Genomic DNA, 11,257 nt, shown 5'->3' with positions numbered 1-11,257 from the left:
AAGGCCCTCTGTAGGAGTTAGCCCTTGCAAGTGGTGGAATGTAATGTATATCCCTGCATGCACTTCTGCAGTGCTGTGCTTCTGCTGTCTGGTGGGGACTAGATGATGCTTTTGTACCATTCACAGACGTTTCTGGTTTGCAGTGAGGTTACCAAATGCCGTGTTTTATCTCAGAATCTCCAGATGTCAACATATTCCTTCTTAGGGTTGTGTGCAGTAAGCAAAGGGCCAACCTCTGTCTGGCTTTGAGCAGGGATGGCCACAGATTAATACTTATGGCTTAGAGCTGGGATGAACTTCCTGTGCAGCATCTGAATCAGTCATTTTATTGTCAGAAAAACCACAGAACTGGCTGTATTCAAATCCTGTTCATCTGCTGCTTTAGTACTGTTTGAATTTTGAGGTTTCCTTCAGAAAAACTCCCGTGTTTTACAGCCACAAGAGGCTGTAGGGCATAACCCTTTACCCACTTGGGTCACGCAGAATTTTTCCAATAACTTTAACTGACAGAAGCTGAGACCTAAATGTTTCCTCTTGCACTCAGTCAGGCCAATGTGAACACTACTTAAGGTGACACCAAAAAGTGAAACACTGGATCTCATAATAATATGCCTCTGGAGCTGATCTGGTGGTTTTACTCACCCTGTAGCACTCACCCATGAATGCAGCCCCACCAGAGTGAGATGAAACACGTGTGAGTTACACTGCTGTTTCACCCTGTGCAGAAGTGATCGGTGACCTGTGCCTCCTGAGGCTTACACTGCCCAGTGATGTCACCAGGAGTCCTGCAAGAGTCAGCGAGCTGTTTTTCCCACTAATGAAGTTATCTTATTGTTCTGCATGGTGCATTTAAACTGTAAAGCAGTTTTGTACAAGCTGCTACGAAAGCTGCACATCTCATTCTAAAGTTCCACACTACAGTCTAATGAGAAGAGTCTGAAAAACAGTCAGGAGATAAAAAACCCATAAGTTAAAGAAGTCAAAAGGGTATGTAATGAGCATTGTTAGTTCAGATAAAAGACAGAACAATTTAGTGAAGATTTCATGTTTTATTGTTATTAAAAGTTCATTATGAAATCAGCACAACACATAAAAATAGATCTGTGGTGAATGGTACATATTACTGTTATTGCCCGGTCGTTTTGTGCACACTCTCACTTTTAAAATCAGAAGGTAATGAATACAAGACATTTCACCAGCAAACTGTGAAACCAGTGTTCCTGCAGCAGAGAGAGGCTGTGCTTCCTGTTGACTCTATCCAATGTATAATGCAGTCAGAAATAGTCCTCTATTCACACTTAAAAATAAACTCAGTTTTAGAGTATGCCCCAGCTGAAAATAACTGGAGAGTGAGAGCTAGAAATAACTCTTTTCTTAGGGACCTATTTCCATGAAAGTCAAAGGGATTTTTGACATGGATTTTAAAAGCAGAAGGACACAGCTATTTGTTGACAGACAGAGAGTCCTAGCAACAGGAGCTAGGGAGGACCTGTGGCAAACAGGAGTTTATTATTTTGATCTTGCACATGCCGCTGAATCTCCTTGTTGTAGTAATTGTCTGTGTTCATTGCAGCAGTGATTGCTGGGAGGAGCTGGGAGGGTGTATCAAAGCCAGATAGGGCGTCTGCAGCTCATTTTTCTTCCCCCTGTTTGGGTTGGCCTTAGTTCTAACCCTACACACCATTCATTGCAAAGTGACTTTCACCTGTGTGCTTTCTGATCCATGTGAAAAAATCAGAACAATATCACGATTACAAAACCCCTCACCAGGTCACTTACTGTTCCTACACTGGTATAAGCTTTTCTTCCTTACTTCTGTGCTCATCACATCAGACATTTGAGGCTGCCTTCAGCCCCCGACTCTTGTTCCTTACATTGTCACATCAACTCCAGGCACGCTGGGAGGTTGCTAACTGGCTCAGCAGAATTGTTGTTCTGCAGTTTTCTGCATGGAAAGGTCTCTGTGCAGCCTCAGTGCAGAAAACAGTGCTGGAGCTCTCTGTGGGGAGCATTTCCTGTGGACAGGAGGCCAAATGAGCCCCACATCAGATATCCTGCTTGAATGTCCGTGGGGAAAAAACACCTTAGTGGTGTGGCTACTCCTACATTCTCCTGTTATTTATTTGGGAGCTTCTTTTACATCAGGTGAGTAGGAACATGAACCAATCCATGCTGTCCAAGCTTGTAAGCAATGCTGGTTTTTTGCCACAAGTCCTGGTAGGGAGCTGTGGAAGGTGGCAGCTAAAAATGTGGGAAAAGCCCATCCCTGGGAAGCTGCCATGCATCTCCATAGCCTTTACTTTGTCTGGCCCTGAAGTGCCCTCTAATGCCCTCTGAACTCCTGCTCTCTTAGGACTACCAAGCTGATGTGTGCTGTGGCCACTCTGGCCTTGTTCCCTCCACAGTGAGCAGTTTCAAAGATGAAGATAAAAATCTCAGTAGTGTTCCCTGTGTGGAAAATCTCTGGGCTTCAGTCTCAGCCTCGCAGCACGAGAGTGACAAGGGTGGAAAGCTGTCACAGCAGAATGGTGATTAAGGCTCTCCCTTTTGGTTTTCAGGCTGTTTACTCAAAGCAGCCCTTGAGAAAGATGCTGGGCCTCAAGCACATGTCACATTCAACCGGTTTAGCAATATTACGCCTGTTTCTGCTCAAACTAGCCAGGGAGGGGAGGGAGAATATAATATGTTAGTGCAAGTTCTCATAGACAACATATTAATATTTAGTACAAAATGTTCTTTCAAGGTGGGGCAAACATTTCTAATTGTGACACAAAAAGAAGGTATTTTGTAACAGTTTTAACAAGTTGCCTGTGAAAAAGCGTTTGTGTGAAATATGTTTAGACAGACTACCTCACATGACACTGAAATATTTCAAGGCTCCTTCTGAGCAGGCAATAACCTAGTTTTGTTTTTCTAAAATCAAATCAGCTTTATCACAGCCAATCCAAAACATAATTAAATAATTTGGTTGTGATTTTTTTCGTTAGTTGTATTTTTTTTTCTTTTTCCTCTTTGGAAAAATAAAGCTATGCTAAGTTGAGTATTTCCACTCCACATGGGTTTTACCCATTCAAGACTTCTTTCATTGCAGAAACAACTTCCTCATTCAGAGGAAACCACAGAAATATTCAGCTAATAAATTTTAGCAAATTATTTCAAAGGCTGGTTCATTCACTCCTGAAGTCCTGAAGAATTGCAGCTTCCAAGAGGCTCATAGACTACTTCTCCCTACTGAAAAGCATTTTATAAACCTGGCCTAATTTGAAAACAGTCTTTATTTCATGTCTATTAGGGCTTACATCCAAAACAAAGATGTGAGTAATCCCTAAATTGTGGAGAGTGAAAAATTCAGGTATAAATTTTGCAGTGCAGTCTCCCATTTGAAACATTTGGATTTGACCCAAAGTCCGACTAAGCAGAAACAATTAAGGCCTCAGTTTTCTCTGACTTACACTGTATGTGCAAGTGTTCTGCAGTTGCATTTTAACATGATCAGCCAGTATCAGTAAGTCAAGCACGAGTGGAACAGCCCTTGGTTACACAGACATCATCCTTTCTTCGCCTGCCATTGCCTGGTAGTGCCAAGAGCAAAAGCAAAATAAAGAGGCTTCCAATCAGGTGATCAACAGATAGACGTGTAAGCTTTCTTTAACTGTGACTTTCTTCCCTTTCTTGAGCTCTCAGCCAAGCCATAACCCATCAGAAGAGGATTCACAGCCATTCTTGCCTCGAAGCCTGGCTTAGAAACCACAACAGGGCAGGATCAGGTGGTGGAGTTATGCAAAGGCAAAACCAGAATCAGGGTCAAAAGAGCATTTTCCCCAGAGAGCAAACTCCTGGAGCAGGAACAAATGGGAGTGCCCAGCACAGCAGGTGGGAACAGGAGCAAGGCAGGAACACCAGGCCTTGCTCCCACCAGAGATGTCCCTGACACTGCACTGAGCTCACCTTGGCATCCCTGGTGTAGGCGCTGTGCTGCGCCAGGCGCCCGCGGGAGAGTGAATGCGTGGGGGCTGTGAAAATCCAAGGCAGCCAAAATGCTTTTTCCAGGATACAGTAAAGGCATGGAGGGGGAATCTCTACTGGTGGGCTGTCAGGGAGATTCCCTTTGGGTTTGTGCTACTGTAGGGTCATGGTGCTACTTACACTTCCCTCTGGCCCAGCGGGCCAGGCCCAGGCACCGGCCCTGCATCAGCAAACCTGGCTTTGGATGTCCAGCTGGAGAAAGCACTAGGCACAGAGGGTGCTAAATTTCTCTCCAAACAGAATTCATCTCCTGCCTGCATCAGCTTTGGAACCATAGGGAATTTTCAAGCTGGAGAAAAATCCAAAATACCTCATGTAGAAGCACCTTTCCCTTGGATATTTATTATAATAATTTTTAAGAATATATTTTATACCGAAACACTGTCAGCATTCTTTATACAATGGAAAATGACACAGTCATTATGTATCATGTAAAAGAGTAAAAACAGAGCAAGACAGGAACATTTCAGTTCAATATGGAGTACAAATAGAATCTGATGTACAGCTTGAAAGCCACACACCAGGTAAAAAGTTCAACTGGAAAACAACAGGTTCTCTTTTATTTTGGAAGTAGAAAGAAAAGATAGGGAACGTCAAATGTTAAGGCTAAAAATTAAATTTTTGACTTGTATTTTACAGGTGGTAGCCTGATTCTTAATTCATCTGCAGCAGCAGCAACAACCCCCCCGCTTTACAAACAGATTTGCACTTGCAAGAAATAAGAATCAGGCTTCTATGCTCGGAGGACTCTGATTGACCTCAACAGGCTTTGGACTAGAGCCACAGTTGGAATTTCAGCTTGCAAGTCTAAGGCTTCTTAACTGCAGGCCAAATTAGCACAAAATGAGGCTTTGCATTGGCATTCTACCCTTAACTTTGGATATTCCAGTTCTGGTTGCTTTAAACCACACTTTTATTGCAGGTTTAACATAGATCCGTTTGTGAGATACTTTTTTTGTTTTTTCTTAAATACTGTGCTACAGAGTCTGGTTTTTAGTCCCTATATTATGTGTCTTCAAAATTGCCTAAATATATGTTTATATCATGGTTACAACTACTCAGAAAGACCCACTGAAGTCCACTGTGAGCAGCCAAGGAAAAAAGTGTATTTAGTCCTAAAGAAGTCAAGAAAAGTGGCTGTGTTCATTTATAGTGTAGCACAATGACTGTGTTTATACAGCTATACCTACTATTTAAAAAGCTACTTGAAAAGTTATTATTCATGTGCCGTAGCTGATTTTCAAGCATTAATAACTTGGCTGTCTAGACAAGTTTTAATTGTCATATCAAAGGCCAAATATGTTCTCAAACAAGTGTAAAGAATCTCCCATCTCCCTTGGAAAGAGGCTGGTTCTCTTTCAGAATGAAGAGATTGCCAAATTTGACTTTTTCTCAGGTTATGAAAGCACAGTAAAACCCACAAATTTGCTGTTTAAGTTTTTAAAATGGATCGACTTCATCTCAAACCTATCCTATGCAGCAAAGTTAGTAAGCCCTGAAAAACAGATTCTAGTGAATATGCAGACCTCCCCCCCACCAACTACCATGCCCACGTTTTCCCAGGGCCTAGAGGGCTCCATTAAAATGCAACTAAATGTGCGATAGGAAACATGGTTTTTCAAGAACGATATGTAAAGTTTACCCGAAGAACCTAAGACATTTTGTACATTCAAAATGTTTACACTTTGCTGTTCTTAATCTTAAGATTGTTCATTTTTACTAATAATACATACAATGAGTATAAATAAATAAACTACAGATAAGTTTTAAAAATTGTATTAACAATACGTTGTGCAAAAACTCATAACAATCTACATTCTATGCAAATACCCTGACTAAAATACACAGGCTGTGTCCACACACCCTCAGTCAGTTTTTGCACAGTCCATGGGCCAAACCAGCAGCTGAGGGCAATCAGCAAAATTCCATTACAAGCTATGGAAGTAATGCTGATTTACACCAGCAGAAGGGCAGGCCCCAAGGTTTGTGCAAAAATGCCATAGAAATCAGTGGGAATTGTGCTTGACTAAGGACTAGACAATTTGATTGTACCCCATTAAAGTGAGTGGGAGTTTTGCCATTGATTTCCATGGAACCAGGCTCAGGCCCTGGGTAAGGACGTCAGCACATGGCCCTATGTTGTGCTACACTACTCCACTTCAGTGCAGAAACAATATTTGCAAAAGAAAAACTTGTTTTTGTCGTCACTGCTGTTCAGTAACCGGTTTTAGCGCTGCATTTCAGAGATTGCCTTTTCTGTGAGATTTGAAACGAGACTGCAAGTCTTTCTGAATCCATTCCAATTTGATTATCCAGCACAGGTGGGCTATTTTGATCCAAGAAAAACAGCTCAATGTCTATAAACCAACAGTGCTCTTCGTTAGGATAAAACACAGCCCGGTTCATCGGCACAGGAGTGAAGAACTGCATGCGGAAAAGGAACAGGGCAGTCTTCCTACCATAGCTGTGTCCAGAGCCGGCTGTCACTGCTCCCAACGGACGATGGCACCTGAGCTGGTTTGGAATCTGCAGTCCTAACAAGCTCAGCCCAGTTTTGTAAGCTGAAGATCTCCATTTATCTTTATTGTGTCAATTGCTGACAGTGTTTCAATACGGTGGTAAAAATCAAAGAGCTGATGTCCATCCACAAATATTCTAAAACGGGGATGCTCGCAAAGTATCTCAACCTGCAAAAGATAAAATGTTGAAGCATGTTGTTCACAGTGTAACTGGGAAGTTGTTTCACAGCACACAAAGAGCACTTCAAAGAGCTACAGCTGCACATTGTGCTACTTATGTGCCACGCAAGAGACAAAGGTGAGACCAGTTTACCCCCTTGACACCAGTTCCGCTATGACGGATCTGCTCTTACTGCACAAGGACATTAATCCAATCTCAAATCTCACATCTTACTGTCCTAGCAGTAAGCACGCTGCAACCCAGTCCACTGGCTACTGGGAGGGTTTGTGTCCTGGAATAATGCCAGAAACAGACTCAAACTGCTAATCACAGCAGGAGGAAATTTAACCTCCAACCCAAACCTTGCATTCCTTGTGTGACAGTTTCAGTTCAAAATGGGCAGAAAAGACTACAAAATTGTTCATTTTGGTGGTGGTTTGTGTTTTTTGGTTGTGGTTTTTTTTTTTTTTTTTTCCCTGCATAAGGAGACAGCTCCCTCTGCAATGCTTTCCACACTACTTTTAATTTACTGGAAGGGAGTAAACATGGAAAGAGGATATAAGTTTGTTCTTCCCTCCCACATACACACACAGCTGCTGCAGAACTAAAACCCTTTCACTCCTGTGGCTGCAGACAGTCCCTGTCAGACTGGACTCCATCCTGGGGCTGCAGTGAAGGAAATGCAGTGCAGGATCGCTGGGAATTCAGCTAAACAGCTCTCAGGAGGCACAAAGAGGATCAGAGAGGGATACAGCTCACCCCTCTTCCTGAGAGACCTGCAGAAATGCTCTGGAAAAGCAACAAAGCCTGGAGCTGAACAAGCTTGGACATGTTGGGAGATTCCTGATGTTTGGGGTGGCTTGAGAGGGTGCCCTGTTGTTAGGCTTTGCTGGAACTGCCCCAGCAGGAAGCTGGGACATCAGGGCACAAAACATGCACTTTTACAGGCTCTTGGAGACCTCCAGATCTAGACACACTAAGGAGAAAATCTTCAGGGAAGCCACATGTAAATCCTGGGTCATTTCCAGAAGCTGGAAGTCCGGAGTGAAGTGCTGCTACCAAACACTTGATTCTGCTGCTATTACAGTGTATAAAAATGGGAACAGGGCCCGTGACAAACTGACTGTGCCAAAGCCCCAGTGACTCAGAGCACGCTGCACCAGGAGAAGTGGCAGCAGGCAGTCCAGGAGAGCTGGAACTCCTGGATCCCTGGTAGCGCACCAGGTACCAAGGAAGCGGCTGCGCTGCCATGGAGCTCCTGTGTCACTGCAGCAGTGCCTGCCTGAGGCCTTGTTATGTAAAAGATATGGTTAACACTGCTCACGGTCCGCTTTTCACATCACCTGCGGCCACGCCACAGCGCTAATTGGACTGGATCACAAGTAATTGGCAAGAGCACTTAATAGTCTTAATTTATTCACTGAGATGGAGACCATCAAAAGTACAAAGTCAATTGGGAGCCTCAATTCTGTTTGGGCCTTTGGGAAAAAAGGAGGAAAAAAAGGGAAAATAACTCCCCTTCTACAGCCTCCCATGCTAGATGTGCAATTTTGCTGTCCTGTATCATCATCTCTCATTAGTGGGACATGCACAAAACTTGCTCTGGGTAATTTGTCTGGCTGTCTGAGGGCCCAGTCACCACCCAGTGCAGAAGGCAGTGGAACCCTTTCAGATGGAGCAGGACCCAGCCTCCAAGCCTTTTCAAGTACATTTCCCACACCACCAAAGGGTGTTGCCAGTTCTGATGGGAGGGTGAGTTTGTAGAAACAAGTAGAGCGCAACCAATTTGCAGCAAAACCAGTCATATAAACACCCTCTTAACACCAAGCATCTGGGGAGATGGTGAGCTTTTGGGGTTGGGGGAGATTATCTTGGGGGCAAGAAGGATTAAGAGAGTTTGGCAGCTGGTCACAGCACTGGCATTTAGCAGAGGGGCCAGTGAGGTTTTGTAAGAGGGACAGGGAGGAGGAGGGGTTTTCTGGGTCAGCTGCATGGAAAAGGCATGCAGCCTTTTTTCCTCAATGTAGTGAGAGGGAAGCAGCCCTCTGCAGCTGCATACTTTGTTAGTCCTGATTTGCAAAGACATCTTCACATAACCATAAACACTACAGATGGGACTCTGCTTCTAGGTCAACCCAGTCCATCCACAGCACCATAGCACTTCCATGTACACTGTTTTCAAGTGACTATAGATTTAAATTTGATGGAAGGTTTAATCCCAGGGTTCAGAAAAGAATACCACTGTTGCTTAGCTGTTTAATCTGCTGACACGAAGAGCTACGGTCAACCTTAACGTAACATCCCTGGGGACAAAGGATGAACGTGATCCTTATTAGCTGCACTAAATTGCAAACAGTATGTCCATTAAAAAAACCATCAATATATACAGCAGCCCCACTGAATATTAACATTCTCCAGTAATAACTTGTAATGCACTAATAACATAGAGGTACCTCTTAATTTATGGTTATAAAACTAAGTTCAGGAAGTTGAGCTTCATCACACAGTATTACAACCTCCGACTTGTCATAGCGCCCAGGTGAGGTGTTCACAGCCCCATCTGAACTGCCTGCAGCTGCACGTAGCAGCGGGATCTCCACGCAACTCGATGGATACAAACAAACCAGCAACTGGTGTCTCAACCGGAGCAGTGCGGGCTGCACTGTGATTTCATGAAAGGCACGTCAGGTTCTGCTGCAACTCGTATCAAATGACACTTTATCAGACATGGTGTAAGCCACTGCCATCCTGGTACTCACCCTAAAAGGCTGGTCTGGTATAAATGGAAAGTAAGGAATAGACGACTGCTCTTCCCCCCATTCTCCGGCTACACAAGAGTTTCTGACGAACTGTCTCTCTGTAAACACAGCTTTCAGTTCTATGGCTACATCCGCAGGAGGATCTTCTGACTCCCCACAAGTCAGACTGATGCCAAAGCTGCAACACAAACAGAACAGCTCTCATTCAGTCAGAAAAAAAGCAAATAAGCCCCAAATGCTGCCAGTCTTATTTCTCAGCTTATTAAAGCATTATAGTGGCACAGGCTGGAAGACAGCTCAGATCGTTCAGAGCTCTCTGAAAGCTCAACAGGGACAACAACATGGTTATGGAATACATATGTGTGTGTGTGTATGGCGTTGGGCATATATCTGTACATATATGCAGATACATATGCTTGATATGCTCCTTGACTCCCAAGTGAAAACGGAATCCCTTGAAGAAATGCCCCCTCTATGGGTCAAAGGAGAAATCAGCATGCTATATTTAAAATGATAAAAATAATCCTTTCCAGAAAGGAGGGATCCGTGCGGATGTGTGTGTGTGTGTACGTGCGGGTGGCCGCCCCCCTTCGCCCCCTCCCCGGGCCCGGCGCCCCCGGCACGGGCAGCCCTGTCCAGGTGTTACCTCTCGGGGTTGAGGTCCACTATGCCCATAACTAAGATCTTCTTTCCCGGCCTCATTCCTCCTTTGATGTGCCCACAGAAGGGGACGATCTGGAAAGGACAGGGGGAAGGTGGCGAGGGTCAGCACGGCATCAGCAGCGGCCGCCCTTGTGCAGCCCGAGCTGAGCGGGGGCGGGGGGCAGTAAAGGGGTTGACAGAATAAAATACACCACCACCCGCACCAGAAAAAAAAAAAAAAAAAAAAAAAGGGAAAAAAAAACCCCAAACAAACAAAGGTGATTTACCAGGCGAGGGAAGTACACATCAGCTTGCACCGGAGATCCCAGGGAGTTGTTTAAATGCCCGTCCTCTATTTTCTGCAGGTAAAAAGGAGAGCGCTGAGGCAGGGCCAGGCGGAGCCCCCCAGCCTGCCCTGCTCCGCAGGTGCCCTGCTCGGACCCCAGGCCCGCCCCGGTGCCCGTCCCGGTGCCCGTCCCGGTGCCCACAGCCGCACTCACCAGCGCGTCCCGCTCGGCCACGGTCCCCGCCATCTTGTGGAAGCGGTGGCGGCGGCGCTGGGGACAGGGCGGGGAGGAGGAGGAGGAGGAGGAGGAGGAGGAGGAAGAGGAGGAGGGGAGGTGGCCGGCTGGCACTGCCTCGCCCGGCGGGGAGCCCAGCCCTTGGCCCGAGGGGGAGCCGGGCAGGGCGGGGCGGGGGCTGCCGCCGCTTGCTCCGCTCCGCAGCCCCGCGGCGGGGCCGTCCCTCGGCGAGCGGGAGAGCGCGGCTCCGCTGAGGGATGGCGGTGGGCCCGGGCCGGCCGGGCCGGGCCCCTCACCTGGCGCCTGCAGGTGATGGGTGCCTGGGGAGGGGCCGCAGCAGCCCCGCGGCCATCATGTCAGGGATCGCCTTTATGTCCGAGCTTGGACACCTCGGCGAAGGGAATGCGCCGCGCCGGGCGTCCTGGGTGACTCCCTTCCTCCAGAGGTGGGGACACTGCTCGGCCCCTCCGGCGTGAACCTCCACCCCCACCCCTCCGTGCCCCGTGGCGAGGACCCCCAGGGGGCTGAGACCCCGAGTGGGGTCGGTGAGCAGAGCTCCGAGGGTGAGGGGAGTCTCCAGGCCCCGAGTGCGGCTCGGCTCCCCCGGGCCCGCCGTCCCTGCAGCCTCCG

The 11,257-nt window shown here is 46.5% G+C and overlaps 1 protein-coding gene across 1 annotated transcript; it reads right to left on the bottom strand.

Annotated features, from left to right (window-relative positions):
* Positions 1-1,034: 1,034 nt before the first annotated feature.
* Positions 1,035-10,959, bottom strand: LGALSL (galectin like). The gene is made up of 5 exons (XM_041404285.1): positions 10,607-10,959; positions 10,394-10,465; positions 10,111-10,199; positions 9,465-9,642; positions 1,035-6,713 (listed from the first exon to the last, which is right to left on the bottom strand). Exons 1-5 carry the CDS (start codon positions 10,637-10,639, stop codon positions 6,570-6,572), a joined length of 516 nt encoding a protein of 171 aa, XP_041260219.1. The 5' UTR covers positions 10,640-10,959; the 3' UTR covers positions 1,035-6,569.
* Positions 10,960-11,257: the final 298 nt, after the last annotated feature.

This window comes from Onychostruthus taczanowskii, unplaced genomic scaffold (assembly GCF_017590055.1).
Source record: "Onychostruthus taczanowskii isolate IOZ18803 unplaced genomic scaffold, ASM1759005v1 scaffold21, whole genome shotgun sequence".
Lineage (NCBI taxonomy): Eukaryota > Metazoa > Chordata > Aves > Passeriformes > Passeridae > Onychostruthus > Onychostruthus taczanowskii.
This window is presented reverse-complemented; position numbering and strand designations above follow the sequence as displayed.

What these genes read in the sequence shown, in the direction of transcription:
- LGALSL (XM_041404285.1), bottom strand. Translation starts at nt 10,639, where the DNA reads ATGGCGGGGACCGTGGCCGAGCGGGACGCGCTG. An exon ending in TGGCCGAGCGGGACGCGCTG is followed by an intron (nt 10,466 to 10,606) that starts GTGAGTGCGGCT and finishes TTTTACCTGCAG; the next exon opens with AAAATAGAGGACGGGCATTT. An exon ending in ATGTGTACTTCCCTCGCCTG is followed by an intron (nt 10,200 to 10,393) that starts GTAAATCACCTT and finishes TGTCCTTTCCAG; the next exon opens with ATCGTCCCCTTCTGTGGGCA.